General features: G+C 40.0%; 1 protein-coding gene across 3 annotated transcripts; it reads right to left on the bottom strand.

Annotated features, from left to right (window-relative positions):
- Window positions 1–1,911: 1,911 nt before the first annotated feature.
- Window positions 1,912–24,809, bottom strand: LOC134873153 (calcium-binding protein 7). Of its 3 annotated transcripts, none has more exons than XM_063896590.1 (6): window positions 24,263–24,809; window positions 23,880–24,160; window positions 8,448–8,591; window positions 8,193–8,305; window positions 7,004–7,154; window positions 1,912–4,476 (listed from the first exon to the last, which is right to left on the bottom strand). In XM_063896590.1, exons 2-6 carry the CDS (start codon window positions 23,986–23,988, stop codon window positions 4,346–4,348), a joined length of 648 nt encoding a protein of 215 aa, XP_063752660.1. In that variant the 5' UTR covers window positions 23,989–24,160; window positions 24,263–24,809; the 3' UTR covers window positions 1,912–4,345. The 3 variants fall into 3 exon arrangements, with proteins under 3 accessions (XP_063752660.1, XP_063752662.1, XP_063752661.1); XM_063896592.1 differs by having other exon boundaries at window positions 7,017–7,154; XM_063896591.1 differs by lacking the exon at window positions 24,263–24,809 and having other exon boundaries at window positions 23,880–24,243.
- Window positions 24,810–25,070: the final 261 nt, after the last annotated feature.

Genomic DNA, 25,070 nt, shown 5'->3' with positions numbered 1-25,070 from the left:
TGCAATGGCAGATATTTTATTTACTTTTTTTTCCTCTTACATAAGGTTTTGAATAGATCTAATTATAACTTCCCTGGAGGGACATATATGCTTAACTTGTTCCTATTCCTCAATATGTGTGGTATTTTTGGGTTAGTTCTATCTTAGGCATCAATAACTTGCAACATCAATCATAATATGTTGCTGGAATCTAATCAAATATAATAATCTCAATATTTACTTTGCAGAATTGAAACTTGAGAAATTGGAATGGCCTTTGTAACCCAGATGGAAAAATTAATGAAAAAGGAAATACTTAAAGTGAACATTTTAAGGATTTCCCATTTGTTAGAGCACAGCTGGAGTAGGGTTTAAAATGGCCAAACCTCACCATTATTGAGCCATGTCTAATGTGATGGAAAATTGAAACTTATCAGACGATTGCTCTTTGTAATACCAGGGTATTGTATATGACATTGTGGCCCTCTGGTTGAACTCTGATGCCAACCTGCCCTTCTTGCCGAACTTGTGATTCCAAGAATGAATTTGTCCTCTGTCTAGACGAGCCAGCTGGTTGAACTTGTAATATCAAAGACGTATTTGTCCTTTGTTTAAATTTGAATGACGATGCAGAAAATAGCATGACTGATTTTCTCTGGCGTACGATGTATGCAAAAGTATAACTCGTTATGTCGTAAATTTATTTTCTAATGTAATATGACATGAATGTGCCATTATTTCATGAAAAGTCCCTTAGCACAAGTACTGTTGGCAACAAACTCATCCTTCATGTGTCTGCACTCTGTTAATTGTTCTACTGCACACTGTTAATTGTCCCGTTATATGCTTTGATTTGGGAGACTGTTGATCCTTTGTATTAATACATATAAATACTTGTTCGACTGTGTGCTCAGGGTCGACTCTTCAGCAGTGCCTTGTGTTACTGTTGGGTTCGATCCTTCTGCACGGAAGCCTAATGAACTTACATAGACGAAGCTTCATTTGTTTGTTCTCTTCATTGACAAATTTGTAGTGTCTTAGGCCCATAAACATTCAAGGTGACAAGAACCAAAACCTAGGGGGTCCGCAATCCCAGTGGGGTACTGTTTAAGAAGGTAATTGTGCAAATTCTGGTTTAGCGGCAAACGGTTAACGATTAAGACCCTAATTAGGGTAGGGGAAGAAGGGAGCATTTGATTTCTTGTGCATGTATGGTGTGTTCGAGATTTATGGAGTGTTGATGGTTGTTGAGGGTGTTGAGGAACTGGGGGAAAGATGCGATGGGATGGTGCCAGATAACGATGATGTCATCAAGGTAGCGGAGGTAAAGGGAAGGTTGGAGTATGAACATGGCCACTGCCTCCCGATCCCACTCGCTCATGTAAATAATGGCGTAAGATGTTGCAAATCGTTGACCCGTGGCTTTCTCTTGAATGGGTAGGTTGTGCCTGTCATTGAATGTATAGTCGGTTGTTAAGAATGAGTGGCACAAAGTCTGGAATTCTTCAGTCCTTGAGTCTGTTTAGATAACATAGGCAAACAAATTTATGTAGTAAATAAAATGTTTCAAGTGAAATATAGTTGCAGAAGTCTCTCCTAGTCTCCTTTAAGACACCCAAAACAGAACAGCCTGACCAAAGCTTTTGAGATTTGAGACATAAGAGGCCATTTTGTTGGAATAAATGTGAACGGTGGTACAAAACACACAGCTAAGCCAAAGGGTCTCTCAAAATGGAAAAAAGCAATCCATGGATTCAGCTAACCTTGAAAAATCCATCACTTGATGTGGATTTCAATCTGAAATGACAGGATGTCAATCAATACAGCCAAACTGATCCTCATCATTTCATAGAGCCATCTCCAGCTGCCTGATTGAAGATTTGAAAAATCCGAAATGATTTCACTGGAACATAACATGGTAGTTATTTTTATTATTGTGAAATACCATTCCACAGACATAGAACATTTGGTTGAGTCAATGAACAGATATCACACTGTCAAGAAACATGTTTGCAAGATCCAAAGACAGGTATCAAAGAACAGTACAATGGAAATAGAACATTCAGTAGACTATCAACATGTTCATATATTTTTTTCATTGGTAAAAAGAAAATAAATATTGGTTTGTACAAGTGTTTATATGATTATGCAAAATGCAAAAGTGTCTCAAAGAATAAGGCAACAATCAAATAAATATATAACTTTATTCCCAATGAAAATGTACCCTTGGTGATGATAGAAAATGAATGACTCGGTGTATTTTGTCAGTAAGTTATATCTACTTCGATACTATTTTTTATTTCCTTTTCACAAAAATAGACATCTATGGTAAAGTAATTGATCTTTTAGGCCTAAATGTAATTATTCAGGTCTTAAATATATGAGGAATCGGATGAACAATCATGACGGTGAGTTGTTGTGCATTGCAGCACATCGTAAAGTGCAAAAATTGAAACCAAGGTATCTGTTAACAAATGGGCTTTTTTCTCTCTTATTTTTATGAATGTGTTCCACAAAGAGTTGACACTTTTGACAAATTGCCCGGGTGCATCAGATAATCATTATCCTGCATGGCTCCTGTTGGTAGGGTTGTCTAAATGGGTTGCCTTTCAATAAGGTTTTGGCCCTTGTGTGAGATCCAAGTTTGGGAAGCTGCCAAAAGAGATCCTAAAGAGAGAAATTCAGAAGATGTGGATTATTTAGATTTCTACTGTTTATGGGTTATCTTAAGAATTAAAATGTTAAATTCATCGTTGTTTTTTGAGATCACTTTCGTTATGTGGCCTAATTTTGCTGTCACAGATCCCTTCTAAGCTTTGGTTGTACAATACACACTGATGATGAGGGAACATACCCAGATGCATGCAAAACAATCTAAACTACACCCAATCATATTCATGTGGTGGCCTCACAGATATTTATGTTTTATTGCAACAGTTTACACCATATGGCCCCTTTCAAACCCCAATGCACTGTGCAGCTTCTGACACACATCTTCCCACTTATCTTTCTGCGTCTCACAGAAAAAGAGGGTCTCTGTTGTATTGCAAAAACCTTCCTTTGAAAAGTGCTTTAGAAACTTTTCTGACCTTAACAGTTGATAGGTCCACTGGGGGTAACTTTTCTGAAGATTCGCGTCTGTATCAAGCATTGTAAGATGTCTATTTTACACACATTTATTGCTCCTTCACAACGCATACAGACATAATAAATAAATAAAAAATACATTCCTGTTCAGCCGTACTACCAACCAGATGATTTCCAATGCATATTCTTTAAAATGGTTGCGAGACACATATCTAACTCTACGGTAGTAGTGGGCATCAGGCGCAAGGTAAGCAGTTTAGCAATCCTGGAAATCTTTTTTTTAGAGCATGTACTAAAGCAGCCCTTCTTTTTCATGCATTTGTATGCTTTCCTTTTGTTGTGATTGCTGACACCCCGCATCGCACACAATTGCTCACAGTTGTCGTTAAGTAATTGAGAACAGCTGTTACAGTCATAATGAGTAATACATAGAGAATAACTTTTACAAATGTGTCAAGACGGCAACTGTTTAAATCCATGCATTTCATGCATAGATGAAGGTCATCCTCTGAGGCCTGCAAAGCCCCGCAGTGGAGCCGGAGAGTCGAGTGTTTACTGCATGTCCAGCCACTTTCCAGTCAGTAAACTGTCCCTTCAGACCTCAACACAATTTCTCCCTCGAGCTGTTAACCTTCCTAACCCTGCAGCCTGTGAATAAGTGGAACTATCCACACAATCACATGCACCTCCCTGCAGATATTTGTTTCTTACAAAGCTTTTTTTATACACAAATTGTTCTTCAACAATTTTGCACCGTATACAATATCTCCACAACAATGTGAACTCCAGACCTTGCACATAACAACACCTTCCAGCCTCAGGAATACATTTTCTCCAACTGTGCCCACAATATTTCACAGATTTCTTTCTACTGCTTTATAATAAACGGTTTGGTACACTGGACAAATACAAAACTGGACAGTCAAAACACTTCTCTTTATAGCTGCCACCTTACTGAATGCAACACTGCTCAAATGCACATAGCTAATGGATACTAAATGTTGTATGAGTGATATGTATAGGCAGCTGTCCACTTCGCATACACTGCTGTCTCTTTCTATTTGAGGTCCTGTTGTCCTTGAAAGTTTTCAGCATGTTCCTGGCGAATCCCTGCACGTGTGTCCTTGGTGACTCCATTTTTTTTCCCGCAGTAATTTGCCAATTTACAGCTGCGTGAATGTCTGTTGTATCCATTTTATATTTTTTAGCTTTATGTTTATAGTCATTTGTATGTGAGGCAGCCTCTAGGTGGTAGTCAAGGCTGAAAATGCCACGGCTCCTATTTCATACCACTCCGCAGCACCTGATTGGCTGCGATAAGCATGACGCTGATGATGAAAGCAATGGCAAAGGCGCAAATCAAGCTCTTGCGCACACAAGTTTGCTTGACTTGCTGCGTCGGGCTGGAACCTAGAAACCAAAACAGAAGTGGGAAGGAAAGAAGAAAAAGCGTTACCTGAAGGTCTGTTGAATCAGGTGTAATTTAATGCTTGAAAGATATCCCGATAGTCATTTCTGAATGAAAAGGGCGCATCACAAAGCCTTACAATTAGATGAACACAATTGAAAGGGTTTTCACACCTGCACGCTGTGTAACAGCATCTTGATTGAAATGCTGATTGACGGTTTGGAACAAGAAACAAATGGATTGGCACCTGACTGCCATATTAAAGGATGCTCAGTGCTCAGAGAAAATGTGTTGTATATTTGCAGAATCGTATGAAGTAAGAGCGAAGCGACGGAAGCGATACAACATGTTTCACTAGAAACGTTCATATGTGTTGTCTATAGGTTTTGACTCTTGTATTTTTGTCCAAATAGAAGATTTTTCCAGCTTCCTAAAACTGATCATGCCATTTTCTTTAGCCATCAGGATATTTTGTAATAAAAAGTTTCATTTGCTTCTTCTAGTGTGTTTTTTCAGTAAACTTACCCGTTTTAGTTACTTAAGAATTTTCATGAAATGTCTGCATTACGGTGTACGCTCATGGAGCCTCAGCAATTGTGAAGTTTAATTTTTAAAGTCTCCCTTCTGCAGACATTTGTACATTTGCAAGACAATGGACAAAATATGCAAATTAAGTTTTTGTGAAGTATTATGAAACCGCAGTATAGGAACAGTGAATAAGCCAGATTTCCACAGTAGGAGATCCATTTTTTGTTTCCCGTGAAAAGTCGATGTTTACTTATTTATCCATAAACATCCATAACTTATAAAACGTAACAAACTGAGTAAATTTGCTCTGTTTTTCTCCATTTTACAATATCAAACAAGTGTTTAAAACTGTGATTTTGGGACCTAGAAAAATACGATTTCCTCAAAACTGAGCATGCAGGTTGGTATGTAAGGGAAAATTTGTTTTCAGCAGACAGTTGTTTGTGTAGCTTAAAGGACTTATGAAACGAATTTTAATTGTTGGAATTTCAGTTTTGGGTGCTGATTCTAAAGGTTCTAAGCCTTGCGATTAAAATGAGATATTGTCTGGATAATAATTTATCCGGGAAGTCATGTTAAAACGGGCTCAAAAGGAGCCACATTTTGTCTTTTTGTGCGAATTCATTTTTTTATGCGTGACGTCATAGGGTTGACAGAAGTTCTAGTAGTCTAACTGTAATGGCGGCGTCTATGGCTAAGACATCAAAGCACAGTGGAAAATATTGTGTTGCTGGAGGGCCAAATGGTGTTAGTTGCAAAAATAGCAGCTTCACTGAAGGCATCTCTCTGCACATGTTTCCGAAACAAAAAAATACTGGAACTGTTTTCCGTTTTCGCCCGGTAGGGCTAACGGCTCATCCTGGTAGGCACCAACATAGTCCGACTCCACAGACTCACCATCTGTATCTGTAGGCCTACTAGAACTATCTGTCTCGCTCCTTTCACTTATTTCGGAAATTTCCAGATCTGACATTACTGGACTTGTTTTTTAAATATACATATAATAGTGTTCGCTTACTGTTCGCTTCTGAGAAAATACTCTTGAGCCTGCGTCAAAGCAAAGCATCTTCCTTGTCAACCGTTGCCATAAACAAAATGAACTAAGGTAGATGTAGCTGGTTGATCGATACATTTCGGCATAATAATGGGGATAACGCCATTGTTTATTAAGCTTACATTAAAACCATGTTATTATCACACAAGTTTTTTTTAAGTGGCTGGATTTCAAAGTGCCACTTCGTTAGGTTTCAACGTGTCAAAGACAGCGCAGCAGAATGCCATACCTGCGAAACCGGCATGTTCAAATCTTTTCCAGTTTACCACAGCAAACATACACTATTGTGTCATTTGATTGATAACATCTTAATAATAATAAGCGTGTAGTAGAAGCGATGGCTGTTTTGTGCCCGCCGATCCTGTGCCGAAAATGGTAACTTTCTTTCATTTCCATTAGCCTACCCATAGCCTACGGGAGGTGCAGAGAGCCTCTACAATATAGATATTAAATCGATTTGTGTGGCTTAAATTCAACGAAAGTTTTTGCACATAATGTTAGAGGTGTGTTCTTTCGACCTGCTGATGTTTGTATCAGAATTTTAGTTCCTTGATGAGATATAGGTCCATCAAATGTATGTTGTTTTCGCAGCCAGCCATACCAGCAAATAAGGGAGTCAACCCTATGACGTCACGGTCACATGGCCAATTTCGCACCCAAGGCCACATAATTCACACTTTTAAATGGCCGTTTTAACAAGTTATGCCCGGAAAATTTAGTTCAAGTTGGATTGATGGTTTAAGAAAAAGTCAAAATTTCATTTGAATGATAGATGAAAATTCATTTCAGTTGCACTTTAAAGCCTGGATGTTTGTTTTTTCTTGAAAAGTTCTACAGAAGAAGCGATTCGGTTATATGCATTCAACTTAACCGCAACGCCTTCAGTTTGCACCGTTTGCTACGAAATATCATTCACATAAACAGCAGAGTTTTACGTTCTTCCTTACTGTCTATATCCACCTGGCACTCCCCGGGGTTTTCTATGTGGTTCTCCTCAGTCATGATGATATTCTCGATGTCTTTCATAGAAAGGTGATCGCAGAAGGTGTCGTAGAGGAGCCTCTTCAGCTCCTCCACTGTTAACTTCTGCATGTCACACTGGAGAAAGACACACATAACTTTACGTTAACTTAGACACAGGCGGGTGGACAACACCACACATACACAAACACTTTCAGACAATATGTAGGCACAAACTCAAGTAAAAAAGGAAGACAACACTAACAGCAAAAATAGAAGTGTATGGAGAAGTTTGATTGGGATTCAAATATGGATTTATCAATAAAAAAAAGCTTAAAATGTATAGAAGTGTGAGACTTTAGTAAGTTCACATCCAATCAAAAATACAAGCCAACCCCCTGAATTGAATTTCCTATTGAAATAATTCACAATTTGCTTCAAAGTATAAGTACCTTAGTTTAACTGTTATCAATTAAAGTAGCTCAAATTTCATTTACGAGTAAAGGAACACCGCTATTTTCCACCACTGGCATTATGGAAAATGTGTTGAAATCTGACACTTAAAACAAATGTCAATCCACTCACACTCTTGTATAATGTTATCTAAGCCTTTGCAGCCTTTGCATTAGTCCTCTCTGCTATCTTGACATTCTCAGCAGGTTTCTTTGGTTATGATTCTTTTTTTGTAAACTGACTGAACCGAATATTCCAACAAATCATCTCTTTCACAGTTGAATTTGGAGCCTCACTTTTAACTGCCACTCTGGCACTGTTATCACGTACCTACAGCAAAGGCAGATAGGACACGAGCATCATCCCATTAATTCCATCCCTCTGTCAAAGTGAGCATTTGATTATCTAATGAAGCATCTGTAAATAATTCACTATCAAATTTACTTAACATTGACTTTAATGTTCTCGGTTTTAAGACTGTTGCCACACACAATGACGCGAAGATATTAACTCAAAGTCTGGATTCTAAAGGGAATCCTCTCCCAGATTAAAATCTTCCCATTAATAACAACCCAGTGGACATGGAAATTAAAAACTGGTTTCGCTTTTAAAGTGGCACACTGGCAGAGTCTAAATGTTTCTGCGCTCAGAGGTTTCCTAGAGCCGCTTTTCCGCTGTCTATCTTCTTAATAGGCACGAAACGAGTGACTGAATAATGATCACCTTCCAAAATACGGAGTCAAAGTCAGTGCCGTGGAACTTATCTGGCAACCCCGCTGCCGTCAGCTTTGGGCCCAGAAGAGTGACAAACTCCTCAAAGTCCACCTGGCCATCGCCTGTTAAAAATAAACAAAAACTGTCAGTGTGTATCTGTGCTGTTTGACTGCCTACTACAGACCACATTTGTCTGCTGAAAGAGAGCAAAGCTTCTGTGCTTTGCCACTCAAGATAGTATGAAATCTAAGCTGTTTGCCTCACCGTCCATGTCCAGTCTCTGAATGATGACTTCCAGCTCCACCTCGTTTGGCATGTAGCCCAGGGAGCGCATAGCCATCCCCAGCTCCTGCTTTGAGATGAACCCATTCCCATCGCGGTCAAACACTTTGAAGGCCTCGCGGATCTCTGCAAAGAAGACAGCCACACACACACACACACACACACACACACACACACACACACACACACACACACACACACACACACACACACACACACACACACACACACACACACACACAAACACACATAAACATGAGCTTACGGCAGAGCAGGATATGAAAGTGGGAAATGTTCCACGCACCAAAGACACATTTGTTATGCTGCATCAATGCTTGAGTCACAGTTATATGAGGGTTGGCAGCTGAGGAGAACAAATTCTAACAGCAAAGTGACAAAAAAAAACGATCAAAAATAAATATTCTCTCACAAAGAGCTGTGATCAGAACAAATTGTTAACATCCTAACGGGAAATACCCTCTGCTCTTCTTGTAAAATGTAACCTTTAGGTTTTTTTGTATCCGCCGCCAAAAGGTTTAATGCCAAAAACAACCTCACAAAATGTTCTGCTGTCATACAACGTGTGGTAAGTGTAACATCTAGGGGTTCCTATCCATTCTATCATTCCTTAGAAATAATCTGTCATAACGATAAGAACAGTAAACCATATTCATTTATTGACAGCATTATGTTCAGTAAATCATCAAACAAAATTGTGGACAGATGTAACAAATGTATGTTTGTTTTTTTGAAGGGCAGAACAAACGTCTTCTAATTCTTCATGAAGTTGTGCTTTAATACTGACACTAAATGTTTATTTAAAGATATGGGTCAGGAGACTAAACAAACGTTTGCAGTTAAAGCTGAGCCTTTGAAAGACTCCCCTTCTTTTGTCTCTATTCAATTGTCTTTTACCTTTGAAGGATTTGGAATTAATGTTCCCAGGAATAATGTTGGTAAATGAAAGCTTCCAAGTCAGTTAAATCCTCCGCTGTGAGATTATTGTCTTCCCTTCTCATTCCAAGTTTCTCAACCTTGCAACACGCTACCTGGACTCATACTAAGAACTAAAATGTGTCTAGAGCAGCAAATATATCTTCCGCTACTGCACTGCGTTTTGTTTTTTTCTCCTGCGACTTCTCAGACTTAATGGAAGTTCAATACTAAACCACTGGAGTTAACTCGATAATGTAAAATTGGAGTAAGGAGTCTCACGGTACTGGCAGCAGTTAGTTTGAGATAAAACACGAGGGCCAATGTACCCATATAAACAAGGTTAACTGTCAATAGAAAGGCAAAATAAAATCCAAATCCAAAGACATCACAGTACTGGACATGCAGTTTGAAGTCTGCCAAAACAAAGAAGCTAATTCCTCAGTTCAGTCACACTGCATTTTCCCCTCGTCCTCTGCTTGTTTACTCTTCATGAGGGACTGAATCGCTTCATTTAAATGCAGTAACAACCACCACAGAGAAACCTACACTTTTAAACTTGTCACATCTCCGTGTCACGCGCCTGATTACCACACACTAGTGCAGAGCCGCACAGGAATCTTAAAGTGGATATGATGCATGGAGTAAATCTTTAGAAAATCAAATGTTATACAGTACCTCTGCTGGAAACAGAAACCATGAAATATATCATTAAATATTCATGTAAGAGTCATATTCTGCATTTGTAAATAAAGTATTTACAAGGTCCGTCTGATAGACTGTTATGTTTTAGGTCATAGTGATGTTTAGATTTAAATGATAAAGATATAGATCGGGTTTTGAATGACTAGTACAAAACAAAGCTAAATAGAGCACGATATATCTTTGTTAGACAATCACTGTCTGCCTGGGGAGGCAGTATAACATTTAAAATGTGAATTTAAATGATTTCCCATTCTTTTTTTACATTAAATTAGCTGTTATTAAACTTCACGCCACTTCATCAATTCCCTGCAAAGTCCTGGTAAATGGGAATTACCGCTTAGGTCCTTTACCGGAGTGTACAGCGGTGAGGAGTGGCCGAGCCCCGGGGATAAATCAGCAGCATGACAACCTGAGACATATATTTCAAATGCAAAACAAAACATAAAATACCAATAATGACCGAAAACAGCGCGTGTCATTCTGAATATAATGTGCTCGCTGTGCTTTAGGTAATAGTTTGCTGTAATCATAAACACAGAATTGAACCCCTGCCACAGGGAGAGGGCTACTTGTCAATCATTTATTGCAATAGATTACATCTGGGCATGCAATTTCTAAAACACAGCAGAGTGACATTCACAGCAGCTATTTTTCACATTGCTTTTCCCTACAAAATGTCTTACTGGAGGCACAGTTTGAATCATTGAGAGCCTCCAGCTGTGTTTTTTTCCTTCCCTGGATGTGATCTTATTGTTTATAGAAAAACAATACCTCGGTTTCCACCTGAGGTCCCTGCTCCATCTGTTTACTTTGGAGAAGCAGGGGCTTTCCAGCACTCCCTGAAAAAAATATGTTTCTGCCACACAGGAGGCAAACACACTTTTGAATAAGGTGCCAAAACAGTTTTATGAAATACTCCATCTCCCCCGAAAGCTTTATTTATTGATGAAAGGCCAAGGTGAGCAAAACCTCAGACTTGTGGTTAGTTTATACTATTTTTGATACATCAAAACATTTGATTCTAATGAAATACAGGCACACTTTATTGTAGTATGATGTTGTCCGCTGTCACATAACATTTACAGAATATAAATGCTTTAGTGCTGCATGGGCTAGAAATATTATGAATGTAAGGAAGATATACAATCACAAGATGCAATATGTAAAGCCTGAAGAGTCAGAGTCTGACTAACATACACAACAAGAAATAAGTTCTCTTTTGGACCATGTGCTATCCACATAGACTGCTATATCATTGAGATCTTAATTACCTCCAGCAGAAACAGCTATATTCTCCCATTTTGAATGTATTCTTTGAAATAATCCACTCCTATGCCCCTAAGTGACTCTTGTAATTGAGACACTGTTTTTCTCCCAGACCGTGAATAGATGTTCCAGCAAAAACTGAATAACTCTGATTTTAGTGATTTCAGATGACCTGAATTGTCCTGCTCAATCAAAGAGAGGCAAAATGTAACAAATGCTCCTGTAGCTTTGAAATGAATCAATCTACTGTAAATAGGAGGATCTTTTCAATGTATCTTCCCAAACTATATCATAGGTAAGATAATAATAAATGAGGAGGAGATACACGTTTTTTTTCTTGTCACAAAACTGGAGATTTGATGAAAGACTAATGAAAATGTCCCCTCTCTGGGACGAATAAAGGTTTCTGATTCTGATTCTGATTTGTTCTTTCAAAACTGCTGGCTAATTCACCAAATTTGAAAAAAAAAGTCGTACACCTGTTATGCAATAAAAAATGATATGATATATAATGTTTTAATTGCTCTCATTATTATTATTTTTTTTAATTGTGTATTTCATAAAATAGGTTAAAATATATATATTTTTTAAAACATTGAAATGCCAGGTTGACATCTCATTATTTGTTTGGTCAGAACAACAAGAACCTGAGGATAATCACTTTTGAATTAAACAAATCCATAAATCCTCACATGTGAAGACTGAAACTTAACATAATTGTGTTGTGTTTTGATATATATTAATTAAAAATAGTTTTTGATTCACTTTGTGTTTATTTGCCTGATCAAAACATTGACTAACGTGGTTTCGTTTTTAGTAGTTTGTTCTTTTATGATAGAATTTCTGCCTTAAGCTCACCTGTAAAATCTTACACCATAAATGACCAGCTAGTTGCTAACTTTGTCTAAAATGTCATTTGGTGCTGGTACGATAGCATACGGTACACTGATTTTTGCTTCAACCAGCTGCTGTGGCTGAAAGCTGGGTTGATGAGAGCCATGAAATTCAACCAAAACAAAATCTTCAAGGTCTTAAATGTGTGAAAAACCTATTTTATAAAAGCCTTTACACATAGATGTGATAATTTATCTCTACATTGATCAAATTAATATGTAGTTAAATAAAAAACTATTTGATAATATTGAAGTAATCTGTGTGCGTACAATCTATTGAACTGTAATTGATTTACACAAGACATATTTGTGATTTTAGCCTCTTTGTAACTACAGTTTTTCTGTATTATAAACAGCCATGTGCCACCTCCAGTCAGAAGGATCCTTACAGATCACTGGTACATGAGAAGTGAAGATGCTAGGATGCAGGAGCTCCAACTGTGTTCTTCCTCTCCTTCGTTGACTTCCAACAAGGAGTGAAATCAGTGTCACCATTTCATTTATTTTCCTTCATTGCTGCAGATTTTATTAAAGCTTGTGGCGTCTTTATTACTGATCTCATTTTCAGCTTCAATTAAATTTGACCTTTTATTTATTTAAGTGGCTGTTGTTGCATCTTCTCTTCTGTCTCTACGACCAGGGCTCTACTGGGGAGATGTGAATATTTGTGTTGACAGCATGTGGTGTTTGCTTTGATGTAGAGAGGTGCTTGTTGGCCTTCAAAGATGCGCTGCCATGCGGTCCCCTGTGGTGTGATCTGACGGAGGATGAAAAGCCCATGTTAGGGTTGTGAGCCAAGCATCTGAAGCTGAACTCACACAAGAGAAAAGGTGCTCTCCCCAAACACTGTTGTATATCAATGAAGTGCACTCTGAAGCATAGAGACGTGAAGCAGTCTGTGAATTGTACCCAGCACTAAACAAAGCCAGGAATCACTTGGAAATGGAGCTGATTCATACAGACCAACAGAAAATGTTTGGATTCATGATGTGTCAAGTATCAATGACAAAGTGCATGACATCCACTTTTTATGTGGTGTTTTTATTTTGGTGTTTATCTCTTTATTATTCATTCAAAGAGCAATCATTACAAAATAGGTGGAATTTACTTTTCTGCCTAACAGAACATGGGAAATGTTTATTGGGATTTTCGAGGCATGCCTGAAGCAAAGCTTTACCCCTTTTCAGGGTAAAATGAGCATCAGTGGAAACTTTTCCTAATTACTCGCAATGCACTTGGAGCAGAACAGGGTAATGCCTGAGCTTTTGTAACAGAGGTGTCGGTGAATGTAATCCGGGGCTTGTTTTTCAGAGCTAGAAATCTTCTTTGCCTCAGTTAGACCTGCATCTGCTTAAGGCTGCTTTGGATCGGTAATTGCAGCACACCCACTCTTTATGTAAGACCTTATCAGTGTGAGAAAAACATTGCTTTGCTGTGTGTGTTTGTGTGAACTCCCGGCGACTATTTTTAAACACCCATAGCAACCTTAATCCATCTTTAGCTGGATATGGGCCGACTTGGGCAACCGGAAGATTTTGATATTACCATAACAGGCTTCTAATAAGGCTCTGGAGTATTAAAGAGGGATATATGGCAGAGTGTCGTCTAAGTCTTAAAGGAAATCCCATGTCGAGGTTTGGCTAATACCGCTTCGCATTATGAAATTTGAAGCACTTTAACCTCGCCAAAAAAAACGCTGACACGACCACCGGGAAAAAATGGGAGAAACAGACAGAGAAAAAAGTTGGAAAGGTTGAGGTGCTTCATGCTTAATAAGAAAAATCCTCCGGCCAGCTTCTTAAACCCCACTTGACCTTGAACGATTGAAGTCAGCGAAAGGCCATGAAATGATAGTCCATCTCTGTTGCTTTATTCTAGATTTTATTTTCAGAGGCAGAATTATTGATCTCTCTCCATTTTTTTCCTCCCTCGCTCTTATGTTTTCAAAGTTCTCATCATCACAGCAGACAAGCTGAATCGAGGCGAATATCCACAAGGCGAAAGAAGCACCTCGAACAAAGGTCAGAAACGTACGCTCAAAATCTTCCACTATGCAATACAGCTTATCCAACACTCCCTCATCAGTACCACCATGTTTACGGTATGCACCTGATCAAATATTACTTTTTTTCCACCGCTGGATTTTGTTATTCTCTGGTATAGACTTTGCAGCATTGTTCATCAAAGGGAGGACATATTACCATGGGGAAAAAGCAATCCACCTTCCAGAACTCATCACAGTTAATTTCACAGGTAATAAAGTCTGCTGGGTCCACTCCTCAATGGCAATCGATCAAAATGGGAATGAATGACTTAACTTTAACCTACTCGACAGACGTAATTACAGCACTTCATGCTATTCTCGGCTATGCTGCACCAAGTGTTCCATCAAAACCAAACCTGGCAACAATAAATGTCATGCCAGATTACAGTAACTGATTAACTGAGGTTTCATTTTAGACGGTGGTTGTTTGTGTGATCTGGATGTCAGAGAAAGTGCTTTCAGGGGATACTATTGAAAACCCACCTCATAGCAGATTCCCCATTTCATATCGCTCATATTACTTCTCTTTTTATATTAAGGCAACAGTTTGACTGCTTGCAGGGAGTAGAATGGGCAAATTGACTCCTCCCTATCCATCTCAATATAGCTAATGCAAGTAGTCAATTAGCTTCGCTTAGAACAAAGGCTAGAAACAAGAAGAAAAATATTCCTGACTTTAGCAACAAGTAAAGCTTTGGTTTTATTAGGAAAACATTTAAATCAATTGAGGCAGGGCGGCATGGGGACATCAGATGGAAAGATAGATTATCCCTAAAAAAAAAATACAGTTTCACAAAAAATCTACTCTACATGGAGAAACAAGACACCCACAGGGTTTTCACAAGTTTTTCCTTTCCTGCATTGAGTTGTAAAGGTCTTGGCGCATGCAAATGGACTGCAAAGGCTAAAATCCCAAAGTTCCCTCCAGAGGGAGCTCCTCTCCCCCACACACCCTTGTCTGAAAGGCCTCCACTGTAATCCATTGTTTACATCTGCAACATTGTGACATCACTACATAACACTAGTGTTTCTATCACAACCGAGATATCCAGCTGACCAATCAGAGCCGACTGAAAAGAGTTGCTGCAGCACAGGCAGTACGAGAAAAATAAAGACCTTTTTGAAGATTACAGCATCTAAACATGTCGAAGTATAGGCACAAAATAAAAAACTATGAATCTTGAAAATGAGCATTATAGGAACCCTTTCTTAAAAATAAATGATTTCAGTTGTTATTTACAGAGTAACATTACCTTACATTAAAGTTTAGCTAAAAATATAATCCAAAACATTTGAAAAAAAACCCCACAATCTTCATTAAAACCTTTCTCAAGCAGTTTCCCTGGACATATTCATTATGTGGCTCACCAGCTGTGGTGCTGGGTCACTTCACCCTCTAAGAAACGGCTCATTTCTGCTCACACTCGTCACCATCTTTTTCAAGTAGAGCTTTTCATACATTCATACCGTATGCCCCCCATTTAATCTAGGACTGATATAACAGAGGGAGCCATTTTGAAAGGCATTGCTGCTTGTATATCTGTTTAGCAAGACTGCATAAGAAGACTCTCCATCATGCAGGTAGAGCGGTTCAGGATTGAGTGGAGTGACGGGAAGATGTACAAAGTGAGAATTATTATTCCTGCCCTATTATGTACAAGCAGGGGGCTTTCATAAATGTCCCCAGAATAATAGAGCCCCAAACTTTCCTTTCCATGGCCACATCAACCAGCTCTGACTGGGGGATTCCAAGGTGCTCCCAGGCCAGCGAAGAGATATAATCCCTCCACCTGGTCCTAGGTCTACCCCTCGGTCTCTTCCCAGCTGGACGTGCCTGGAACACCTCTCTAGGGAGGCGCCCAGGTGGCATCCTCACTAGGTGCCCGAACCACCTCAACTGGCTCCTTTCAACGCGAAGGAGCAGCGGTTCTACTCCGAGTCCCTCCCGGATCAATGAACTTCTCACCTTATCCCTAAGGGAGATGCCAGCCACCCTGCGGAGAAATCCTATTTCGGCCGCTTGTATCCGCAATCTCGTTCTTTCGGTCATGACCCATCCTTCATGACCATAGGTGAGGGTAGGAACGAAGATGGCCCGGTAGACAGAGAGCTTTGCCTTCTGGCTCAGCTCTCTTTTCGTCACAACGGTGCGGTAAAGCGCCTGCAGTACCGCTCCCGCTGCTCCGATTCTCCGGCCCATCTCACGCTCCATTGTTCCCTCACTCAAGAACAAGACCCCGAGATACTTGAACTCCTTCACTTGGGGTAAGGCTTTATTTCCTACCTGTAGTGGACAATCCATCGGTTTCCTGCTGAAAACCATGGCCTCAGATTTGGAGGTGCTGATCCTCATCCCAGCCGCTTCACACTCGGCCACGAACTGATCCAGTGAGTGCTGAAGGTCACAGACCGATGAAGCGATTAGGACCACATCATCTGCAAAAAGCAGTGGTGCAATCCTTAGCCCACCGAACTGCAAACCCCTCCCCCACGACTACGCCTCGAAATCCGGATTGGTGACAAAGCGCAGCCCTGGCGGAGGCCAACCCTCACTGGAAATCGGTCCGACGTGCTGCCGAGGATCCGGACACAGCTCTCGCTTTGAGAGTACAGAGATTGGATGGCCCTGAGCAGAGACCCCCTCACCCCATACTCCCGCAGCACCTCCCACAGTATCTCCCTGGGAACCCGGTCATACGCCTTCTCCAAATCCACAAATCACATGTAGACCGGATGAGCGTACTCCCAGGCTCCCTCCAGGATCCTTGCGAGAGTGAAAAGCTGGTCCGTCGTTCCCCGACCAGGACGAAAACCGCATTGTTCCTTTTCAATCTGAGGTTCGACAATCGGCCGGACCCTCCTTTCCAGCACCTTAGAGTAAACTTTCCCGGGGAGGCTGAGTAATGTGATGCCTGTCGTGAACAACATCCTTTTCCAAAATGGATGAATGTATTCTTCCAGTATTGATTGTGTTCCTTTTATTCCTTCTGTGTTTCCCTATGATATCCAGGAAAGCTTCTGAGGGTGTTCAGGCACCCAATGGATATTTCTCTACGGATCCCTCACCTTCCCTCAACATACAGCAGCAGCAGCCAGTGCTGTTGATGTCTTTCTGCTTTGTTAATCACAAACTCAAGCCTTCTGTGTTATGAACTGATGCTGCGAGTTGTAACAATGTCAAATAGATTTCGAAGCCAGGAATTGAAAAGGTAATGGCATTGGATATCACTATATTGTTTCAATTTTATTTCAGATTGAGAGTTCTTTGATTAAAAACTCATCTCTCTTTCTGTAGGAGGAAAGGAAAAGCTCTCGCCTATGTGAGACGAAACCAACTGCTTGCTTAGGGGATCCAATTTACGTAAACTAAGCTGGGATTCTTTGCAAGAGAACAATAATAGTACTCATTTTGGATTCCTGGGAGAGAACCTTTCAAATAGCTGTCAATAGCTGAAGTTAGAAGAAGAGTCAAATAAGTGTTCTTTGTACACATCTGGATCGTTTGCACACTCCACACTTGAAAATGAGCCAGCATCTCCAAACCATCTTAGCAGCATGTTTTAAAATGGTCGCAGTTGACCCCTTGTAAGTTCACCCCCACAACGCCCACTGATTCTGCACCAGCAATACGTTGTGTGCATAATTTCTGTCTTGCCAAGCAGATGCCGGTATCTTTAAATATCTTCATTTGTATTCATGTAAGTATTTCCAAAGGAATGGAAGTCAACCCTCCACCTCAGGGCGAACGAATGAGTCAATGTTTTCTACTGCAGCTACAGTAGGAGTCGAGCAGAAACATCAAGATCGCCTCACAGGCAATTTATGCCATTAGGAACACGGTGGTGTCAATGTTTTTTGGGGAAGCTGTCAGTCAAAGTGATTTGCAAAGTCGCAAAACTCTGCCAAGAGAGCGACTTAAAAAATAAGCCCTGATAGCATGTTCAATTTTTCACTGCTGATAGCACAATACTTTCAAAAACACAATGCAGAGTGGAAGTTTGAATATTTACGACCCAAATGAGTCCGGTCCACAAGCCATGAGCAATGGTTTTTAGCGTTTCACCATCCAAACGTTTACCTATATTTAAGAGTTACTGGTTATTTCTTCAAGGTTTACTATGAAACCTCACATTTCTACCCCGAACAACTTTATTTTTCTTTGACACACTTTGGACTTAAGCTATTTGCAAGGCATATAAGCTACATTTACCATTTGTTTAGGAGGTACTGTATGCATGATGTGGTGATAAATTATCTAACCCTATTTGCTCAATTACTCCTTTGGTGGACTAATTGGTATGCTCATTTCTCATAAACATGTTGATATAAATGGAGATTATTGACATAGGTTGAAAATAACAAACCTGCCCAGTCACTGAAAATACAACATGTGCCAATGACAATGCCGCTTACATTACAAAAAGCAGGAAGAAATTACTGTTTCTCTCAGCAACACTAGGACACCTATCTCCACTTCAACCCTGCAATTGTCACTGAAAGGAATGAAATGGAGTAAACATGGTGATTGTATGTCTATAGTCTATGATTTAGTAATGGCAATAGGCAGACCTTCCTGCCATTGCTTGTATATATGAAGCAAATGAAAGAAGGTATTATTCCAATCACGTCCTTTTGGCAACACCTCAACTTCCTGCCTCTCTGGGTAACAACCCAATATGTGTTTGATCTGGAGACAAGAAGAAGAGAAAAGCCCCCTCACCACGAACGTTAACACATGGAGCGATAACTTTGTGGGCGCAGTTGATTCTAAATACCGAAGACAGTTATTCTACAATTTATAATGCTCCTTGAGAGATTTGTCCCCACTGGAGCGCTGTGACAGTGGATTGGGAAACACTTCCATGTTTCCGAGACAATGATTAAGAGAAAGCCCAAGCAAACACATTGGAACAGGAACTGAGTCAGGGGAAAACTACTTGCATTAGACACATCCATGAAACTTTAAATTTGGTGTATTGATATTTATATTTGAAAATCTAATCTGCAGAAACAAGGTTCCATTAATGAGGTCGTCTTCTCTTATTGTGCTGCATGTGTATACTAAGTGTATTAAATGACCAAGAGTTCATCTAAATTGGTAATTTTTTTATGAGAATTTGCTTTTTAAAAATGTGCATTTAAATTGCAATGGTATTTAGTTTTAGTTATGAATATATTTATATTAGAGGCTCTAATATGTCACTATAGTCATGTTTTGAGGCATACAATTCAATTATTAAACAGAAGGCAACTTATCCTTTTGCTAAGCTTGTTGTAGTTTTTGGTCATGAATGTTAAATGGATTAATTCATCCTTATTGTCAAATTATTTTGACTGTTTAGAAAAAAATGCTGTTTTTATGCTAGGTTCCGATTGAATAAATGATGTATAAAAGTGGTTTTGACCTGAGGTGAGATGTATTCAAAGTATTCCTATTGACATTGTAAATCAACAAAAGACAGGAGTAAGCATCATTCTATCTAAGCACTTCCTGGGCTTCTCTACAAGCAGATTTGAAAACAAATGATGCGCAAAACACAGTGATCACAACCTTGTTGCAAACATTCTGCTCCAGCCTTATCTTTGGTTTTGTGTACAGGAAACTTCTGTAGTCTGTTTACACAAGCCTCCGTCTGGGACCCTTTACAAATGCGTTAGGCTCAGCCCTGGGACCAGTTTGAAGCTGCCTCCAATACGGCTGCTGTTAGGCATTGTGGAAATGGGCTTCCCACCTAATTCCACCTGCAGTGATATTGACACTGAGCTTTGTTTGTGTATGTGTGTGTGTGTGTGTGTGTGTGTGTGTGTGTGTGTGTGTGTGTGTGTGTGTGTGTGTGTGTGTGTGTGTGTGTGTGTGTGTGTGTGTGTGTGTGTGTGTGTGTGTCTGTGTGTGTGTGTGTGTGTGTGTGTGTGTGTGTGTGTGTGTGTGTGTGTGTGTGTGTGTGTGTGTGTGTGTGTGTGTGTGCATGTTTGTGTTTGTGTTACTGGTGGAGGAGGTCTAAACTATATTAAGCTCCTGTAATATGACCAACATTTCTTTCCGTCCCTCTTGTGTAGGAGGGGAAATGGAGAATATGGATTCAATTTATGCTTGCATTGCCAAATATTCAGGTATTTGCTACCACCCTCCACCTTCTACTAAACATACACACACAAACACTGGCTTAAAAGGCCTCAGAAAAACAGCATTTTGTTCCAATTATAGCGTTGACAACCTTCTCAGAGTCACAAAGTATGGTGCCATTGGTCTAATCCCTGGGCTGTCCAAGGGCAGTAATTGAAAATCAAGTCCTTGGCTATGTGTGCCAATGGGGCTTGAGCCTTCTGTCCCCATATATGCGCTCACACACACATATTCACTAACGTGCAATTCCGTTTTGTGACAAAGCCCTTGTTCCCTGACGGCCGAGCTGATGTATGTGACACTTCAGACTTCCAGGCAATTCTCGTCCGTCTCTCAAGAGATGCAAGCGATGACGAGACACGGATTGACGCCAAGGCAGTCCAACGTCACTGCAGTCTAAATCTCATCGACAGTCACTCGAGATTGATGAATGCAAATAACAATTATGACTTATAGACCTTTACAGTATCCAGGAAATTGGTTTGGGGACCTACAGTACACTGCTGTCTGTGTACAACAAAAAACTAATAGTTGCAACATGTTATCCCTTTAAATGTTATTGTCTGACCTTATAAAATCTCATTTTGTTGAAAAGTTTAAAGTAGTAACCCTTTCCCTTTACTGCCTACAGTGCTAACAGATTCATGAGGAAAATCTGAAAGCATTGATGTTCATTCAATCAGGAAACATTTATGTTTTCACTCTTAATTATTTGCACTATTAGTGAATATACATGTTTTGTGTTTGATAGTTATTCAAACACAAAGGGTATATTTTGTCATCATATATCGCAATGTTTCATATCTGGTCTCTCAATTAGACCTCTGTTATAAAACTCCAACATCTCTAAAATCCTAAAAATGTATTTGGGATTTCTGCTGCAATGACTAACTAACAACACCATGGAGCACATTAATATAATATTTAATGATGTTTTACAGCTGACCCAGAGCAAAAGTATTGCAGACTTACTTACTTTAGACACACTTAGTTGAAGAGCCTCTTCATGAGGAAAATGTGCAAATATCCTTAAGTATGAAGCTTATAAAATAATCTTAATGGAGCTCCTAAAGAGACAGAGTAATGTGGTCAAAAAAAAAAAGGGAGCTGAATGCAATGCTTGAGAGGAAAATGCGTTATGATCCCAGCTGCTCGCTTGTATCACCGTCCTCCATCTTTGAGCAGATGAAAATAAAATAAGGGTAAAGGAAGGGCTGTTTCCAAAAGATAAAATATTTAGTTTTGAAAGTACAAATGTTGGCCGGATATTGATTTATTGTATGTCTCTGAGTTTGGTCATCAACCAAACCAATTGTTCCTATTGTCTGCTTTATGGCAGGAAAAGCTGTGAATCTCAGTTACACTCTTGACAACAACAACACTCAATCTCCTCTGTGGCACTGTATTTCATGTCTACCTCTTACACAACCTAAAACATCTGTCACGCAGGATCGCTAATGCCCTGCAACAGCTGAAAAAGCCTCTGTCTCTGCTGTTAACTGTGCATTACCTCAGGCTTTCCTGTTCTCTGCACAAAGCAGCCCATTGCTATTTGAGTCAAACTGCCACTATATATTAGTTGAGTTGCAAAGCCACACTGGCTCACTTTGTTTTGCAACAGAGTGACTGCAGCAAGGCGGCAAAAGCGGATTTGACTCACTCAAGTCAAAATGAAGTGCTGTCTGTTTATTGCACCCCAAAGCGGTCTGTAAATTAAAGTGGGAGAGTGAAAAGGAAACTGACATTTTTCAATCCAAACAACCAAAAAGCATCAATAAAAACTTATGGAAATAAGAAACATCCATCTTTTTTTCCTCATGCTTTTGCTGTGCACAAAATACATTTCTTTCAAGCATGATCTCTGTGCACTGGAAATCAAGTTTGACAATAAAGCCCTGAGTGATGCAACGTTGTAATCATGGGCATGACATTGTGTAAAGATCACTTCTGGCACTGATGGGTTGACACTTCCCTTTTATCACAGGCTCAGTTTGTTTGTTGCCAAAGAAATAAAAGAGAAAAAGAAAGCTACAGAAAAATAAAATACCGAAAGGCACTTTGTACCTAAAAACAGACTAGCCTATAATGCACCCATCCTTGTTTCCTTCTGGGTGTTTCTTCTGCTGAGTTAGTGAACAGGTGTATTGAGGCCGTTCAATAAGCACTCTTTTATTTCTGCTGAAAACCAATTGGACTCTTCCACTCAGCTTTTTTTAATTAATACCAACCATTAATACCATTTCCCCAAAGATGCAGACCTCTTTATGAGTCTGAGCAAGACAAAGGAGTGAGTGTCTGTGTAATTTCAAATTTGTACAGCTCCAGGTTCAATTTGCAGTTCATTCCTGACTTTTCCCCCGGGGAAATTCTGTGCCAGCCTTCACTGACAAGATTTCTCACAAGACCCAGCTTGTCTGTAATTCACACTGCATGTCAGTCAGAGCCTAAAAAGAAAAACACTACTTTAAAAGACATGTTTGCAAATTGATCTCTCTGAATCTGTCACGCAAAGTAGAACACTCTGTCAAAATGTCTTTGTTTCCCCGACAATGTGTGCATTATTACGGTACCAAGGAGGAAAGGTGCAGTGAACAGACCATTCTCCAGGGATTTGTGTCGCGCAATAAAAACCCTGCAAACACGCAATCACCTGCTTTGGGACTTGAACAGTGTCCCTTGGGCCACTGCATGGTAATGTGCAGATGTCGCAGGTTCACATCCCGAGTGCTGCAGGCCTGATTATTCTCAGATGTTGAAACAAACTCAGAATTGTTGTGCTTGTTTAAGGGTGATTCTTTTGGATGATAGGTGACACTGCGGTGCCATAGATGCTGAAAGGGTATTAAGATAGAGAAAGATAATTTTCATATATCGTCTTTTTAATCAAGAGATGTTGAATCATACAAAGATTTTACTGGGAAAAAATGGACTATCAAACTCTCCTGGACCATCAAAAAGTGTTTGTGTCTTTACTCAATGGGAAAATCAAGCTTCCTTCAGCCAAATGTCCTGCAGTTTAAGACAATGAATCACTGCTTTTCTCACGAAGAAACACTTTGTGGCAAGTCAGGTTGCACGGGTGCTTTTTCTTTGTATTAACCCAACCAGCTACACCATGAGGGCATATATGACATCTGAAAGGAACCCATATGTCCAATCAATGAGAGAAACTTAAACAAATCTTTAATAACAAAGTGGGTGACACATTTTTACACCCTGTTTAATATAATAAGGACATTTTGAAAACAGATGTGCAAAAGGTCTGTTTAAGAGGAAAATCAGCCAGTTTTACACCTCTATACGGATCTCTGAGCCCTGTCCAAGGTGCTGACCGCTTCTGTTTGAACGAGCCACACCACAGCCCAACATACCGTCACTACATGAGCTGTGGATAAACAATTCACTAGCCTCGCTTACCCTCAGGTAAACATGAACAGGTAACATCTCACCTTCAACCTCGTCTTCAGGCAGGTTCACCGGGGCTCTGTAGTTGAGGAGGTCAGGGATGGTGCAGATCCCTCGGTACATCAACGTGGAGGTGACTGGGTGCATCGGCATGACTGCGACCTTTAGGTGCCACCTGCGCCCTCGTCATACAGAAATGTCTAAAGAGAGGATCCCAACTTCCCCCCACGGTCACCGAGGGAAGGGAGAAGCGAGTCCATGGATGGGAGGAGAGGGGTGAGGTGGGTGACAGATACCGCAGCAATATCTTGATTTTGGTCAATGACTGGAGAGCAGAAAACAATGTGTTACCTCATTGCAGTTAGATTATTTGCTTTAAAATGTCTTCACACAAAGTCAATAGATGAAAAAAAAAAAAAAAAACTACCTCAGTCCGAGACAATTTGCATACACATGCATCTCCTTTGATAATCTGAGCTAATCGGTGCAGATTTGTAGTCTATTGCTTTTCAACCGATACACAGATTTATAGGATTTCAAGACACCGGCTGTTTGCGTTTTTTGTCTGCTGCTGGCGAATTCATGCATCCACTTGTTGGATACGTGCGCTAACTTGACGCACTCCGTCTTCAAGATCCAACCACCTTCATATAATCCAGAGAAACGACGTGCTACACCTAAAAAATGATTTGGAAATAATCAAAAACAATCTGAACGTGTCTCTTGAAAGATGACAGGTCAGTTCGATCCTTAAAAGACAATAACTGCTCGCTCGCTCGCTCGCTCTTATTCGGTCATGGGCACGGGGGCGCTTTGCGATCCAGTTTCCATCTTCAGTGGAGTGTTTTTTGTGAAAGGAAGCTCTCTGTGTGGATCTGATATCCTCTGTTTCTTTCCCCCGTCACTCGGTTCTCATACATACGTCTGCACACACATTCTATATGTGTGTAGGCAATCCCTCCCGCATAACACACATCCACCCTCCCTTATCTTCTGCCTCTCTTTTCGTTCAATTTCTCTCCCCGTGCGCTTACTCACCGATGGCAGACTTACATTGCAAAGTGGGATTGATGATCAGATGGTGTATGGTTTCCCTCCTAATGAGCAGAGGCTATGATAAAGAGGGAATCCAAAGCCATAGTCTTGATCTGAGGTTTCATATGGCTGATGTTCAGGCACTTATATGCATTTGAAGTTTTTCTAGGATGTAAACCCTACTGCTGAGGTGAAATACA

The sequence above is a fragment of the Eleginops maclovinus genome, chromosome 12, assembly GCF_036324505.1.
Source record: "Eleginops maclovinus isolate JMC-PN-2008 ecotype Puerto Natales chromosome 12, JC_Emac_rtc_rv5, whole genome shotgun sequence".
Taxonomy (NCBI): Eukaryota; Metazoa; Chordata; class Actinopteri; order Perciformes; family Eleginopidae; genus Eleginops; species Eleginops maclovinus.
This window is presented reverse-complemented; position numbering and strand designations above follow the sequence as displayed.